The sequence below is a fragment of the Talpa europaea genome (assembly GCF_964194135.1).
Source record: "Talpa europaea genome assembly, chromosome: 3".
NCBI classification, from domain to species: Eukaryota; Metazoa; Chordata; class Mammalia; order Eulipotyphla; family Talpidae; genus Talpa; species Talpa europaea.
In genome coordinates, this window is record NC_140069.1 from 95,656,657 (window position 1) to 95,671,150 (window position 14,494).

A 14,494-nucleotide genomic window follows, 5' to 3' on the forward strand; every position below is an offset into this window, starting at 1 on the left:
CACCTCTGGTCTGCACCCCACTCTTGTATGAATAAATAAATCTTTTTAAAAAAGAAAGTTTTTAATTACTAAAAAAGTTTCTAAAAATATTAAATATTTATATTTTTAAAATATGAAATTATAGAAAAATAATAAATTTGAAATTCAGTATTAGTGAAGACAAATGTTACTATCATTTCTTAGATTTGTTTTTTTTTCTTTTAACCAAAAACACCTTGATTTTAGTCTATAAAGAACAAACCACTCTTTTTCTGAGATAATCATGATTAACTTACAAACATGGGCATTTACAATGCATTTTCAAAGCATTTCCCTTTAACGGGAAACTTCGCTTCACAGAATCCAAACATTAAAAGGTTAAAACAAATTTTCTATTTTGTTGTCATTTTAAGACAAAACAGAATCTAGCATAAGTCAAGGAAATCCACTCATACTTCAGGTCCTTCTCCTCCAGGAACCAGCGTTGTTATATTATTTCCATTTAGCAGAATCTGATCTAACTTAGTAATTCTTCTTCCTTCTGGTGTGATCTCAAACTCAGTGACATCTTCCAGTACCATATTAACAAAGTCATCAAATCCTAGAAGCGTACCAACAATGTCTTTATCACTTTTCATCACAATGTGAATTCTGGATCCTCTACGTTTGTTCACAAGCTCTAGAGGCAGCAGCTGCGACAGGTTAGTGGTAGCGTTAGCCGCCATTGCTACGCTGGAAGTTCATTTCTTAGATTTGTACTTGCAATTATACTGTGTCCCAAAGTCTCAGATCAGACTTTATATTAAAACATCCTGCCAAAAAAGAATCTGAGTTTTTTTGTGCCCTATTTTTCAAATAGACTGCCCCAATTCTATTAAAATTATGAAGTAACTTACATTTGTTTGGCTTTATTTTTACATGCAAGTGGCATCTTATACTGAGAATGAGAATTCATTTACTATAGGATACTCTTATCTATAATTTTCCTTAATACATTAATGCATCTTTAAATTAATATATAAGGATAATATCATAAGGACTCATGAATGTGCTCTCTGACCCTTCTGTTGCCCAGATTTCATTTGGTGTTTGCCTAAGGTCTATCCATAATCTGCCAAAGAAAAGGATTGTTTTGTTCTGAGAATTACTATTTTAGGTATGGGGTAGTGAGCTCAGGAGATGATCTTTGTATCATTAATGAAAATAAAACTGCTTTGCTAGTTTAAATTTCCCATAATGCTGTTAGTAATGAATAGATAAGTTAGCTAGATAGATAATGTACAGATAATAAAGAATATCCAGGTAAATTACTGTACATTGGGTAGTACAGTACTGAGGGTTAAATTGTGTCCCCCAAAATACATTCAATTCCTAATCCCAGGTGCCTATGAATGTAACTCTGTTTATAAATAAGGTCTTTGTAAATATAGACTATATTAAGATCCAGTCCTTTGGATTGTGGTGGGCCCTAAATCCAGAAACTGGAGTCTTTATTAGAAAGGAGAGAGAGGGCCTCTCTGGTGGCGCAAGGGGTTAAGATGCAGCCTATGAAGCTATCTGCAGCCACTGCAGCATGAGTTCGATCCCGGGCCAGCCAGGGAGCAAACCACATGGCACAGCAGACCTCTCCTGGCTCGCCCGCTGCTCCCCTCAGCAGTGTACTTTAGTCAATCTGCCTGTTCTGTTTCCCATTCTGTCTGTGGTGAATCCTCTCACTCCCCACACCTTTGGCCTCAGTTCTTGTATGCATAAATAAATAAATCCTTTAAAAAAAAAAAAGAAAAGAGAGAGAGCTTTGTATACAGAGATACATAGGACACATGTAGGAAAGAAGGTCACGTGACAGTGAAGGGAAAGACTGGAAAGAGGTGGCTACAAGCCAAGGAACCCAAGGTTTGCTTGTGAGCACCAGAAGCCAGGAGAAAGACTTGTAACAGATTCTAAAGAAAACAGCACTTCTAAAGGAACCAATTCTGTCAACAACTTGATTTTGGACTACTGGCCTCCTGAACTTTAAGAGAACAAATTTGTTTTAAGTCACCCAGTTTAGATAATATGCTATGGCAGCCTTAGAAAATGAATTCATGTGCATCTGTTAATGTGTTAGAGAGCCATGCTTAAGATTGTTTTCTGGCATAAAATTCATGAGCCAGGACTTCCAGGCCTCCACAAACATAGGTGAAAAATCTGCAGTTGGGTGTCTGGAGAATTCTTTTTGATTATCAAACATCTAAAGACATTGATTTACCTTTCCTTTATCCTTGTCGTTGCCTAAAATTACTAACAGCTTGAAAGGAAATAATTATGTTGAAAATTAAAAGACAGAATTGTTTGTTGTAAAATTTGGGGTTTCACAGAAAAAGACTAATCTCACAATGAAAGCTGTGACTTCTCCATCTCATGTAGTTCTAGATTAATTTCCATTGTGAATGGGAATTAGTTTTTCTGTTCAAAATTCTAACATGTCATTCAATAACATGACATGTTAGAAATTTTAAAGATGCACACACACACAGAGAGAGAGGCAAGTATCTGGCAGTATATACACTAAACTATTAATAGAATTGGGATGTTTCAATTTTCTACCTTTTTGTCATAGAAATTTCCAACTTCTTCTATAAGGAGTATGAACTGTTTGGTATAAAAAAAAATTAGTATGGAGTTTGCCCTGTGCATGGCTTGAAATCCTCTTTTTTTTCTATTTAGATATTTTCCTAACCATATCATTGTGCCAAGAGAAACAAGGCAATGAACTTCCAGTCTCTTTGCCTGGGATTTTTTTCCTACACACACACACACACACACACACGACTACAAGTAATAAGGAGTGTTAGCTTTATCAGCATTGAGATGTAAAGGAGGCATAAATCATAGATATATCTGACATTTAACCAATTTAGATTCCTTTCACACAACTTTCCATTTCAAGTGTGTCCTTTGAGTCTCCACTTAGAGAAAACAACCTGTCTGCTGATCAAAGAAAGTCTAACAACGGCTTCCCCTATCCCCACAGCTCCTGGAAGCCTATTTGGTCACAACAGAGTAAGATATGAATAGCCAGAATACAACACAAAGACCACATCAACAGCCTTGAGATGAACCCTATTTTCTAGAAACTTGACATATTTTTTTTTTTAATCTGGAGATTAAAAAAGCCCAAGAGTGTCCTATCTGTTTTGTGGCACTGCCAGTTTTTAAAGAACAGTATTTCTAGGCTTCCCACTAATCTTCAAGCAAACAGTATAATTGAAATGGCCTGCAAATGCAGGTTTGGTTCCACCTCACCAGCCCTATTCCCCCTCTTCTCCCTATTCTCCATACTCTAAGCCTCTTTCTGTCCCTTGAAGGTGCCCTGATCCTTCCTGCCACAAAATATGCAAATAATGTTCCCTCTGCCTGGTATTTTCTTCCTACTTCCTTCAATTATCCAACCCACACTTCAGATTTACTGGGTCTTTGTTTCTTCAGAATAACTTCCCTCTACCCTCCTGATGATGTCTGCCAGCCACATCTTCTGCTCTCGCAACACAATATCCTCTTCCTTTCCAGGAGTGACCAAGGATGGAATTTTACATATATTACTATTAGTAATGCCTATTGATCCTTTAGAAGCATCTATAGAATATCAGTTCCGTAGGGACAGAGATGAAGCTGGTTTTTTGGGTTTTTTTTCTTGCCATAGAATTCCCTATATTTTGGCTACACCTGGAACATACTTAGACTCTAAATAAATATTTATTGAATAAATGTACTGATAAATGAATTGGAAATATGTGATATCCTGACTGAGCCGCCTAAGAGCAATTTAAGGGTTTCGTTCTTTCCTCATTCCTTATGAGTTGCAAAGTCCTTTCCTGTCTTCTGCCTGGAATTGACATTCTTCAATGGTCTGAGCAATCAGAGGCATCAAAGCTAATATAGGACATCTGACCATGTTGCTGAACACCAAAGGATTGTTCAAGGTTTGTGCAAGATTTCTGAGACCAGCGCCACAGAAAACTGTGAAGAGGGTATTTGACTGCACTGTCTCTTCCCAACTACACCCCACCTCAGCCAGTTTAATTCCTTCATGCCAAATTTGTGGCTTCAAAGAAAATTACTTTCGGATGCAGGTTTTGTGGTGGCATTTTAGGCATCGAGTAGTGTCAAGGTTGACAAGGAAATTATGAAATTGGAGAACCTCCCACATATGTTTTAGAAATGAATTGGAAGCCGTTAAATCACTGATCTCCCCACATCTAAGAAGTAACCTCTCCCTGTTTTAAGGGGACATTCTGTGTTAGGAAATCTGATCAGGTTGCAATCTGTAAAATCGCAGCCCTGGAGAGAGCTTCCCTACTCGATATGCATCTAGAGAGACATGAGTATATTATTCCTTCCAAAGCCAGCTGCAATTGAAGCTCACTAAATTGACTCCACATCTTCCTATCTCAGGCGGTGACAGAGGAATAGCAAGTATTTTTACTAAAATACTCATTTTTAACTAACCCCTTCTTTGGAGATTTCTCTATTACTGAAGCTGAGGACATGATCTTTATAGAAGATGGCAGAACACCAGCAAGTCAATGTTTGAGTCCAGGGACTGCTGTCGGTGCGTCAGACATTTGTCTAGGAACTGTGTCCTTTTCCGAGCTATGTCATGCAGGATTTTGAAGGCAGAATTTATTGTAACTGTACGGGGATTAATGTCAGAAGGAAATTGTGTGCATGTGTGCACAAAAACGTGTGCTTGCATAGAGCGTTAGGCATATGCACACACATGCCTCTCTTCACCTCTTAATGTTCCATATTAATTATTATCAAGAAAATCATGATAACTGATATCTCACATAAAACTACATTTCAACTTATACCAAGTCCCCTACTAAACATTCTGCACTAAGCCAGATGACAGGTTTCTTTTTATTTATTTGTTCACTCTGCTAGTCTTCATGGGGAGCACACTGTCTTCCCATTCTTCTCTGCCTCTCCTCTAGCAGAATTGTCTTAAACTGGATTGTGTTGAGAATTATGCAGTGATGAAAGGATGAAAAAAGGCAAGCAAAGGGAGATGTAGAAATCAGGGAATCAGACCCTTAATCAAGTTGGTTTTTCTTACTTCTCATGGATGAGAATGAAGACTTCAGCAAGTGTTACATTCCCAAAGATCACTTGTTACATCTCTGAGTTGTGGTTATCATTTATTGAGTTACCACGATGTGATAGGCAGTGTGCTAGGTTGTGTGTATATTAGTTCAATTGATCCTCATATCACTCCTTTAAGGCATAGCTGTTATTATCCCCTTTTTATAGCTGCAAATACAGAGATTCAAAAGGGTTGAGTAATTCACTCAAAGTCAAATGACTAATAGATGGTGGGTAAATGCAAGATAGGAACATGACATTATGGTCCGGAGCCTGGGTATTTAATCAGTACTTCTCCATGCCTGTAATTTTGGCTTTGGAATTCCAAAGTGTTTTGTAGGTTTTAGTACCTATCACAAAGATGTAACACAGAGCCAACAATGTATATGTAGGCTGGAAGCTCTGATGACAAATGAACTTTCTACAGTAGGCAAAACATGATGCTCCAAAGTGTGAACTTTTATTCTCCCTCTTTATATGAACTTCTTTTTATCTGTGGAATCACAAAATGAGACCTCCAGAGTTAAAACATCAATGTCTGATCCCTCCAAACAGCCAAAATGAAATCATTCCATAAATATGAATATTGTTCTGTAAGTTATCTTCAGAGGTAGAACTCGCATAGGAACTGATGATTATATTTTAAAATCAGAGTTCCTAAAGAATAAAGAGTTGTGTTTTTTTGCTTTTGCTTTTTTTTTTTTACTAGAATATACGTTGACAGCCCTGTCCTCAAAATTTAGTCTGACATCTACTAATGCCCTTGTAAGAACAGGGACATCAAAGAAAGAATCACTCACTTAACTGATTTTGCTACCACATGGTTCATTAAATTCCCCTGACACTTGTTGAACTTAAACAAACAGCCCCAAGTGGGAGAAAATAGCCATTCTGGATGATATTTGTTTGATCAGACTGTGAAAAACTAAATTACTCAGTCAAGCCTGCATGTTTAAGGGGACAGCTCAATTGACTGACAGCAGATTGGCTGTGCGTGCTTGCATCCATAAGTGGAGCTGACTTACAAAATGACTATTGATCATATAGATGGTAAGTTCTTATCTAGTCTCAGCCTGAAGAAACAATAAAAAAATGATCTTCTTGAAAGTGATACCCAGACAGGGTTAGGACTGAGAACCAGCTGTTTAGAGGCCTGTGCTTATTAGAGCGCTGCTTCACCTTCTGTATTTTGGGAGGTTGTTTTGTAGAAAAATGTTTCACCTATTTACCTACTTAAAAACAGATGTAAAAAAGAAGAGTCCAGAAGCGCCCTTTCAAAAAAAGGGCTAAGAATATTTTATCGAAGTCCATCTTGTTTTACCCATATTAGCCTCTAACAAAACTCTTATTTTATCTCAATCTCCTTCTTAATTAGTATTCTACTCTTTGAACCCATCCCAGGTTGAAAACATCTTGGCAAAATAATAGAAGCTGGTGTCTGCAGCTAGATGGACCTTTCAAGCCCTCCCAAGGTGAGAAAATGTTATTTTTCCTTTTTATGTGTTGTGGTTCATTGGATATTATTTGTCATCTTGTCACATAATGGGAATGACGTTCACAGTGTTGAAATACACCCTTAAGCAGCAGCATCTTTGGCTGTAGAAGCACTCTTTGAGCTGTAGCCCTCATCAGTCCCTCCAAGAATTCACAGGCTTATATGTTCCCAGCCAAGAAGATTCACCTTAAAGTGCATCATTTCATTCTGATTTGTCGCAAGGGTCAGATTTACACCAGAACAATCTTTCTATTGGCAAGGGAAAGGAATAATTGGATTGCATTTGGATGCCTTTTACCATATTTTGCACTGATACTTAAAAAGGTATGAAAAATTTGCCAGGTATTGTGTTAAGTCACACACATACACATACACACACATGTGCACACACACACACACACACACCCCGTTTTAGGGAAGAAACAGACCTTTTGTTTGTTTGTTTGTTTGTTTGTTTGTTTGTTTTTTAGGAGGACCACTCCAGAATAATTGTGATAAAATAGTTGAGATTTCCTGATGGTGCAATTTGAGATTGCCCTGTTGAGCAAAATAGCTTAGGCTTCTCTCTTGGGGAAACCCCCCCTTTGCTGTTAGCTCTATAGATACTCAAGGAACTGCCAGTGGGAGAGTCTAGTAATCATTCCAACCAGTCTAACCTCATCACCACTATCCCCACAGGCTTCACAGTATCCTTTAAAGATTACTCATTTATTTTAGTTTCACACAGTGAAACTTTTTCTTTTTTCCACAATTGATTTGTCTATCTTTTTTTCTGTGGGAGAACATATAGGATGATTTTTCCCACTACCTTTGCAAGCAGGATTATCTTGGTTTCAAATCCATTTCAACTATTGCCTTAAATGCTTTGGAAAGAATCTCTTATAGGAGGCAAAATATGAGAATTTTCAAATATACAAAAGAGATTATCTCAGAAATGGTTAAAGTGTGTCCATTATGGACACCTGGCTCTCCCATCTGATTATTTCTTCAAATGGTGCTCATTTTAAAGCTAAAAACTTATTTTTATAATACTTCCAAGTTTTAGTTTAATAATCAACTCAGTTTTGTATTTATTTAGGTAACAGTTTTTTAGAGAACACAACAGGAAGTAGTATTGCTCAAAGTAATGGATTCTGAATACTTTTTGAGATGTGTTATGTCTGCAGTTGAGTATTTGAGTACATCTGCCTTTAAAAAATCCATGCTGTGGATGAAGCTAGAAAGGAATATGCTTAGTCAAAAAAGTCAGAAGGAAAAAGAAAAATATCAGATGGTTTCACTTATACTAGGAATATAGGGAAACTGAACAAGGGTAAAAAAAAAAAAGATAAAACTTGCAGGCAAACTATAGATCTGAAGCATACAGCAGGGGAGGAGGAAAGAGAGAGGTCAAAATAGGGGAGGGAAGAGCACAAGAGACTATGGTGACAGTTCACAGGTGATGTAGTGATGGGAGATTTATCTGAGGAGAGAAATCAAATATTGTACAACAATGTAAGAAAGTAAAAATGTGTAATCAATTAAAAAAATTCCCATGATAAAATTGCTATAGTCAACTTCTACGAGTAGAAATTTGGAGTTTCCGTTCCCATTTGTGTGTGCATTAAAGTGAGGATAAATTATTTCTAAGAAGAAACTTTATTCTGATCACGAGTAATGTATTGACTCCTAGGTAATTCTGTGTGTGACAATCAAATTATTTTATGTGCCTTTTTAAAATCATGTTTTTCTGTTTGGCTCCAGTAATTTCACAAGAGTATTAATCCTTCTTCTGGTCGGACATTTTATTAAGTTGTAGTTCTAAATTAAATTTAAATAAATTCATTTAGGAACAGAACAATCACTATTCATATAATGCCAAAGAAAACAATCTCAAAATCACATTTGCCCAATATTCAGCAAAAGTTTAACTGAAGGAAGAAAAATTTTGGATAATCACTCAAAGACTATGAATGAAATTCATGCAACCTTCCACATACTCTAATACTTGAATTTCCTTTGGATTAAAATATTATCCTATGTCATTAGTTATTTGAAACTGGTCAGTACCTCTCTTCCAAGTCTTGTTAAGGACAGTGATTACTATGTTGCACAGAATACCAGGTATGCTGGACCTTATGTAAAATTTCTTCCTCATTTTAGCATCTGGAGGAACTGAATTTCTCATAACAATTATTCTTGTTTGTCTTTTATGCCATTTGTTGCTTATAAAGATGGTTCAAATATGTATCTGCTAATGCTAAAGAATGGGATTTCAGGGTAGGCTTTATATTAGCTTTATCTTTAGATCTATTTAAGGTCTTTCTGCCTCTTAAGTGATCTTCTTTTGCTATACTTCAAGTAATCTGGCAAATCATTATTGTGAAGAAAATGTTAATAAATAATGCCAGTTAAGGAAAAGAGAATCTTGCCTTAAAACTTTAAAGAAAATATCTGACTTCCTATAATAAGCTGGCAAAAATAAGAGAGTTTCTACTTGGTCTCACAAAAGAATTCAAAACAAGTCTCTTTGAAAGAAGAGCAGGCCACCATCAGAAAGATAAATCTGAGGGAAATACGGGGATATGGACACAGCTAAAATAGGAAAATAGAGCATGGAAAAATGTGACAGAAAAATGTAAATTTGCTTTGATATTGGTTAAAGACCACATAAATAATTTATAAATTCATATCTGTACAATGGAGAACACATTTGAGATGATACTCCCACAATGCAAATAGGTAAAGAGCTGTGAAAAAATATGAGAGACTTGAGATCAGACTTATTTTACAAATGCAGTGACCAGAGCAATAATGAGTGAAACTATAGAAAAAATATAATAGAAGAAAATTTCCTGAGCTGAAGAAAAATCACAATACAAAATGATTTACCATGAGTTAGGCAAAATTATTCTAAATAAGCACTAAAAAATTTTTAAAACACAAAGAACAAGGGGAAAAGTAGTTACTTTTCAGAAAGAAGCAATAAGAATTCTCAAATTTTTCTTTTTTTAAAAATTTTTTTAAAACTTTTTTTTAAAGATTTATTTATTTACTTATACAAGCACTGGGTACAGTCAGAAGCGCAGAAGGGTGAGAGAATTCACCAGAGCCAGTGCGGGGAACAGAACAGGCAGACTGATGAAGTACACTGCTGAGGGGAGCAGTGGACGTGGCAGAAGAGGTCTGTCGCGCCATGTGGGACCCTCGCCAGTGGCCGGGGATCGAACTGGTGCTGCAGAGACTGCAGGCAGCTTCACAGCCCAGCGCTGCGCCACCAGGGGAGGCCCCAAATTTTTCTTTTTTAACATATTTAAAGAAAAAGAGATATAGCTATAGAATTTTATATTATAAAAATTTAACAGCTAACAATGAGATCAGGGTTGGTGACCAACTATCCAAATCAGAAGAATGAGAGAGTAGTGAATAAATGAATGATTATCATGTACCCCATGATACTAATTTGTGCAGATAGCACTGTAAAAAAATGACATGATGACTTCCCTTAGTACATTAATAACCCATTTGTTAATCACTTGGTAGAGTATAGATTTTTTTACATTTTTTATTTTTCTCTCCACCAATAGCTAATAAAAAAAACCTTGGAATGTGCAGTCATAGTTGCAGAACTTTTATCTATTGCTATGACATTTCTGTTTTATTCCAAAATCTACTCTGTAAACTCCAAAATGAGTTGGTTTCAATACACAATTTCCAGCTGAATGTTGTTCTAATAACAAAGTTCATCAGACAGAGACATCCTTCAAAGGTACAAAGAGTTAACTGTGTAATTTTCTTAATAAGACTGAAAAGGCAGTGCATCATTTTTTCTAACTATGGCATGCTCTGTGACACCATGTAATTTTTTGGGTATCTATACTTTGCTTGGAAAAGAAAAAACAATACCTAGTTTCTTTTTAAGACTACTTTTGCTGCCAAGGAAAAAAATCATTTTCTCTGTCACAATTATGGCAATAAATCTTCCAGGGAGGACATTTAATGATGGCTACAAAGCTTCCTTTATTTTACCTTACAGATACAGGCTTGAAACTTATTAAGCATGTCAGGAAAAGCAAAGAATGGGCGCATTTTAGTTTTACAAATGCCTGTGTAAGAAATAATATTGTTAACAGTAAGTACTTTCCTGACTCTGAGTTTGCATGGCCTAGAATAAGACTCATGCCTTCTGTATAGACTACCTCTCATTATAATCAGAAGTAAATGATTTAGACTCTCAGTTCTTGGGTTACTGAAATAAGTTGGATTAACCCAGTTTGTCACTGAAGTAAGTTGGATTAACCCAGTTTGTCTCAGGTTTATTTTTTAATTTCCATGGGCTTTTAAATTTTTTTTAATTCATTTGAATATAAACTAGAGCAGGTCCTCGAATAATTTCATTCTATTCAATGTTGTTTCATTGTAACAGTAATGAGAAAAAAGGAATTCTGACTTAAGTTAAACGAAATGACATTATTCAAGGACCTGGTTTCTTTATATGTTGTTTTGCTTAAAGTCATAGTTTTCCAAAAACCTGTCAATGATATTAAGTGAGGATTTTCTGTAGATGTTTAGGGCTTAAAATTCAAAAGTTCCCACAAAGAATGTTGTGAAATTCCCCTCTCACCTTGGATTCCCTGCCCTACATCACACCCTACCCTAACACAGCCACTTAAACCAGCTTCTTCAGAGGTATTTTATGTTAGATATTGTATGTTAATGAAATATAAACATTTCTTAATATCTCTTTGATATCATTCCACACCAATACATATTGAGGTTGTTTTAATAACCTTGCAGGCCTCTGCAGCAAGGGAAAGCAGCAGGCAAGTCAGGAGAAGTCTGCTGTGCCATGTGGGTTACTCCCTGGCCGGCTGGGGATCGAACTCATGCCGCAGAGGCTGCGGATTGCTTCATAGTGTTGTGCTTAACCCCTTGTGCCACCAGGGAGGTCCACAAGGTGAGGTTGTTTGTATTATATTCCATCAGATGGAGTAAAACTAAATTTATTTTTATTTTTTTAATTTTTACATCATTGTTCATTTTTAAACAATATTTGCTTCCCCTCCGCCCCCCCCCCCCCCCGGTGTAGTCCCCCTAGCCTTTCCTTCACCAGTGTACCTGTGTACCACCACCACAGTCCTCTGTGCTCCTCCCTCCCTCCTTCTGATCCTTCTCCCTCCTCCTCCCCCGCAGGATGTCTCTGGTTTATAATTGTCTGTTTTTGTGGAGTAAAACAAAATTTATAATCAGCTACATATTAATAAATAAATGTTATTACAAACAACATTTCAATGAATATCACTGGAACATTTGTCTTTCCACATGTGTAAAAGTTATTTAATGTGGAAATTTTTGTGTTTAGCACAGTTGAGCTAAATTTGATGGCTAAGATAATATGAAATGTTTAATAATCATCAAAATATTAATTTTCAAATTTTATACATAAAAAATTCATCATGAAAGAGCTGAAGTATAAACCAAAAAGGAAGAAAGGGGAATTTGAAGTCTTTCTGCCTTTCCTTTTTTTGTAGCCAACTCCTCTCAACCGCTGGCCATCTTTACTTATTGCTCTCTCACCTTCCCATTTAATTTGAATTTTTGTTTTTCCTAAGCAATTATAGCAACTAGATAAAACTGAATGTCCTCGTAATTTAAGGGCAAATTTCAACCAATTTTTACCCTTCTTTTAACCATTTTATTAGATCCTCCTCTGCAATAATTTTCCTTTGAAATATAGTTTTTATTTGTTTCCTGTCAACTTCCATAGAAAGGAATCCTATGCCCTGATTCTGAGGAGCTAACTTAAATGCTTACTTTTCTGAAGCAGAACACAAATTGATAATCATATTTTATTATATACTAGTTATTATAATTGAGGTTAAGTACAATGTAGCAAGGTGTAGCATTATTTTTTAAAGATTTATTCATCTATGCATACAAGAACTGGGGTGCAGGCCAGAGGCACGGGGGTGGTGAGAGGATTCACCAGAGACAAAGTGGGAAACAGAACAGGCAGACTGTATGAAATACACTGCTGAGGGGAGCAGCGAGCAAGTCAGGAGAGGTCTGCTGCACCATGTAGGTTGCTCCCTTGCCGGCCGGGGATTGAAATCATGCTGCAGAGGCTGCGGATTGCTTTGTAGTGTTGTGCTAAACCCCTTGTGCCCACCAAGGAGGCCCGCAAGGTGTAGCATTTTTAAGGATGCATGACAATGTATACACACAAACACACATGCACCATGGTTTCTCTTTAATGAATATGGCAAGCTGTTCATTTTCTTATAGCTGTAAAGAAGATGTCAGTTGTAATAAATAAAAATGCAACTGTCCTATAAATACATATATACTATAAATACAACTATGCTATAAATACATAGTTGACTATGTATTTACATTGAGCAACATTTGTAAAGCTGTATTTAGCCATTCCAAAAATTAAAAAACAAATTTGGTCACAATGGGAAATCCAGTTGAGACAGTATTGAAAATTGATATTAATATTATATTTTCCATAACTCTAAATTAAGGTTTACACTAACACCAAAACAGGAAATTAATAAAATATAGGAAAAAACAAAAAATTTCAATAGATTTTCAGCATAAATATCTTTTAAGTGAGCTAAGCAGCAACATCTTTAATGAAATTGGTAAAGAAGTCAATTAATTACTCATTGCTTAAATATCAATTGCAAATGCTGGTCTTTTAGTTTTATTTTTGGTTAAAAATGATGCATGCTGGATAGTAAGCATATTCTAATGAAGTATGCTATTATTTAACTCTATTAGATGTATTGATTGTCTGCATACAAGATAAGAGGCAAGAACTTTGTGGGGAGAAACTGTTAGGTCAAAAGTAAGAGCAAAGGAGAGGATTCAAATTATAAAAACAAGCAAAACTTACTATACAGACAGAGCAAGCAAAATGCAATACAGAGCATGCCAAAGTGTTCACCAAAAAAAAAAAAAAGAAAGAAAGAAAGTGTTGGGAAGATTTCCAGAAGCATGGTGCAGAAGTAGAAGAAACTAAATTGCCAAGAAGGAGAAAGGGTACAGGGACATGTTGATAATGTGGGTTGAAATGGCAGGCCCATAAATGCAGGGTGTTGCAAGAAGAAAAGAACATTTTTTTAAATAATGTTAATGGCTCATCAAGAAAAGTCTATACTATGAATCTCATTTTAGCTGGGGAATGAACTCTCAGTTCTAAAGAAATGGTTCTTCAAGTGTGGTACCTGACCAGAATCATTGGGAATTTGTTAAACATGGGAATTTGTTAAACTTTTGAGAATTTGTTAAACATGCCTCAGACGTAAGTATCAGACACCATGGGTTGAAGCTCAGGCATCTGAAATTTACAAGCTCTCTGAGGATTCTGAAGCAAGTTTATGTCTGGACTCCACTGTTCTATAGAATGAAACTAGTCTTGGAGTTTTAGAAAGTACTTAACCAAAATCAAAATATCTCAGATAAACCCTCTCAGCTTCCCAGTAACTATCTCCATGAGCTGGGGGAAGAAATTTGCTTTCTATTTGGAACAGGAGGAAATAAGCAGAGGAACACTTCCCCATTCCATGGCATATCTTATAGGAATGCAATCCACTGTCCCAAAAATCTGTTCTCCCTTTCATTGATTATTCTAATCAGAGTGAAAAAACTTTTTTTTCTATTTGGAAAGGATATTAACTAAGTCTATTTTCTTAAATTATATCAATGTGAGGTAAAGTGTACAATAAACAAAAATTTTACATGAAAATCTTGAAAAATATGTATTTTCTAGATGACCTAAACACTTTGGGAGTTTAAGTACCCTGCCCATATGCCATAGAGACCACCATGGTTTTTCTATTAAGTCAAGTAATTATTACAGTAATCGTGAATATTTATTGAGCATTTATGGAGAAAAATCTTACTTAACCC

The 14,494-nt window shown here is 36.0% G+C and overlaps 1 protein-coding gene across 1 annotated transcript; it reads right to left on the minus strand.

Annotated features, from left to right (window-relative positions):
* Window positions 1-311: 311 nt before the first annotated feature.
* On the minus strand, window positions 312-704 carry LOC311168691 (U6 snRNA-associated Sm-like protein LSm5; the record flags this gene model as incomplete). The annotated part of the gene is made up of 1 exon (XM_084230356.1): window positions 312-704. The coding sequence occupies one exon, from the start codon at window positions 702-704 to the stop codon at window positions 429-431; it is 276 nt and encodes a 91-aa protein (XP_084086482.1). The 3' UTR covers window positions 312-428.
* Window positions 705-14,494: the final 13,790 nt, after the last annotated feature.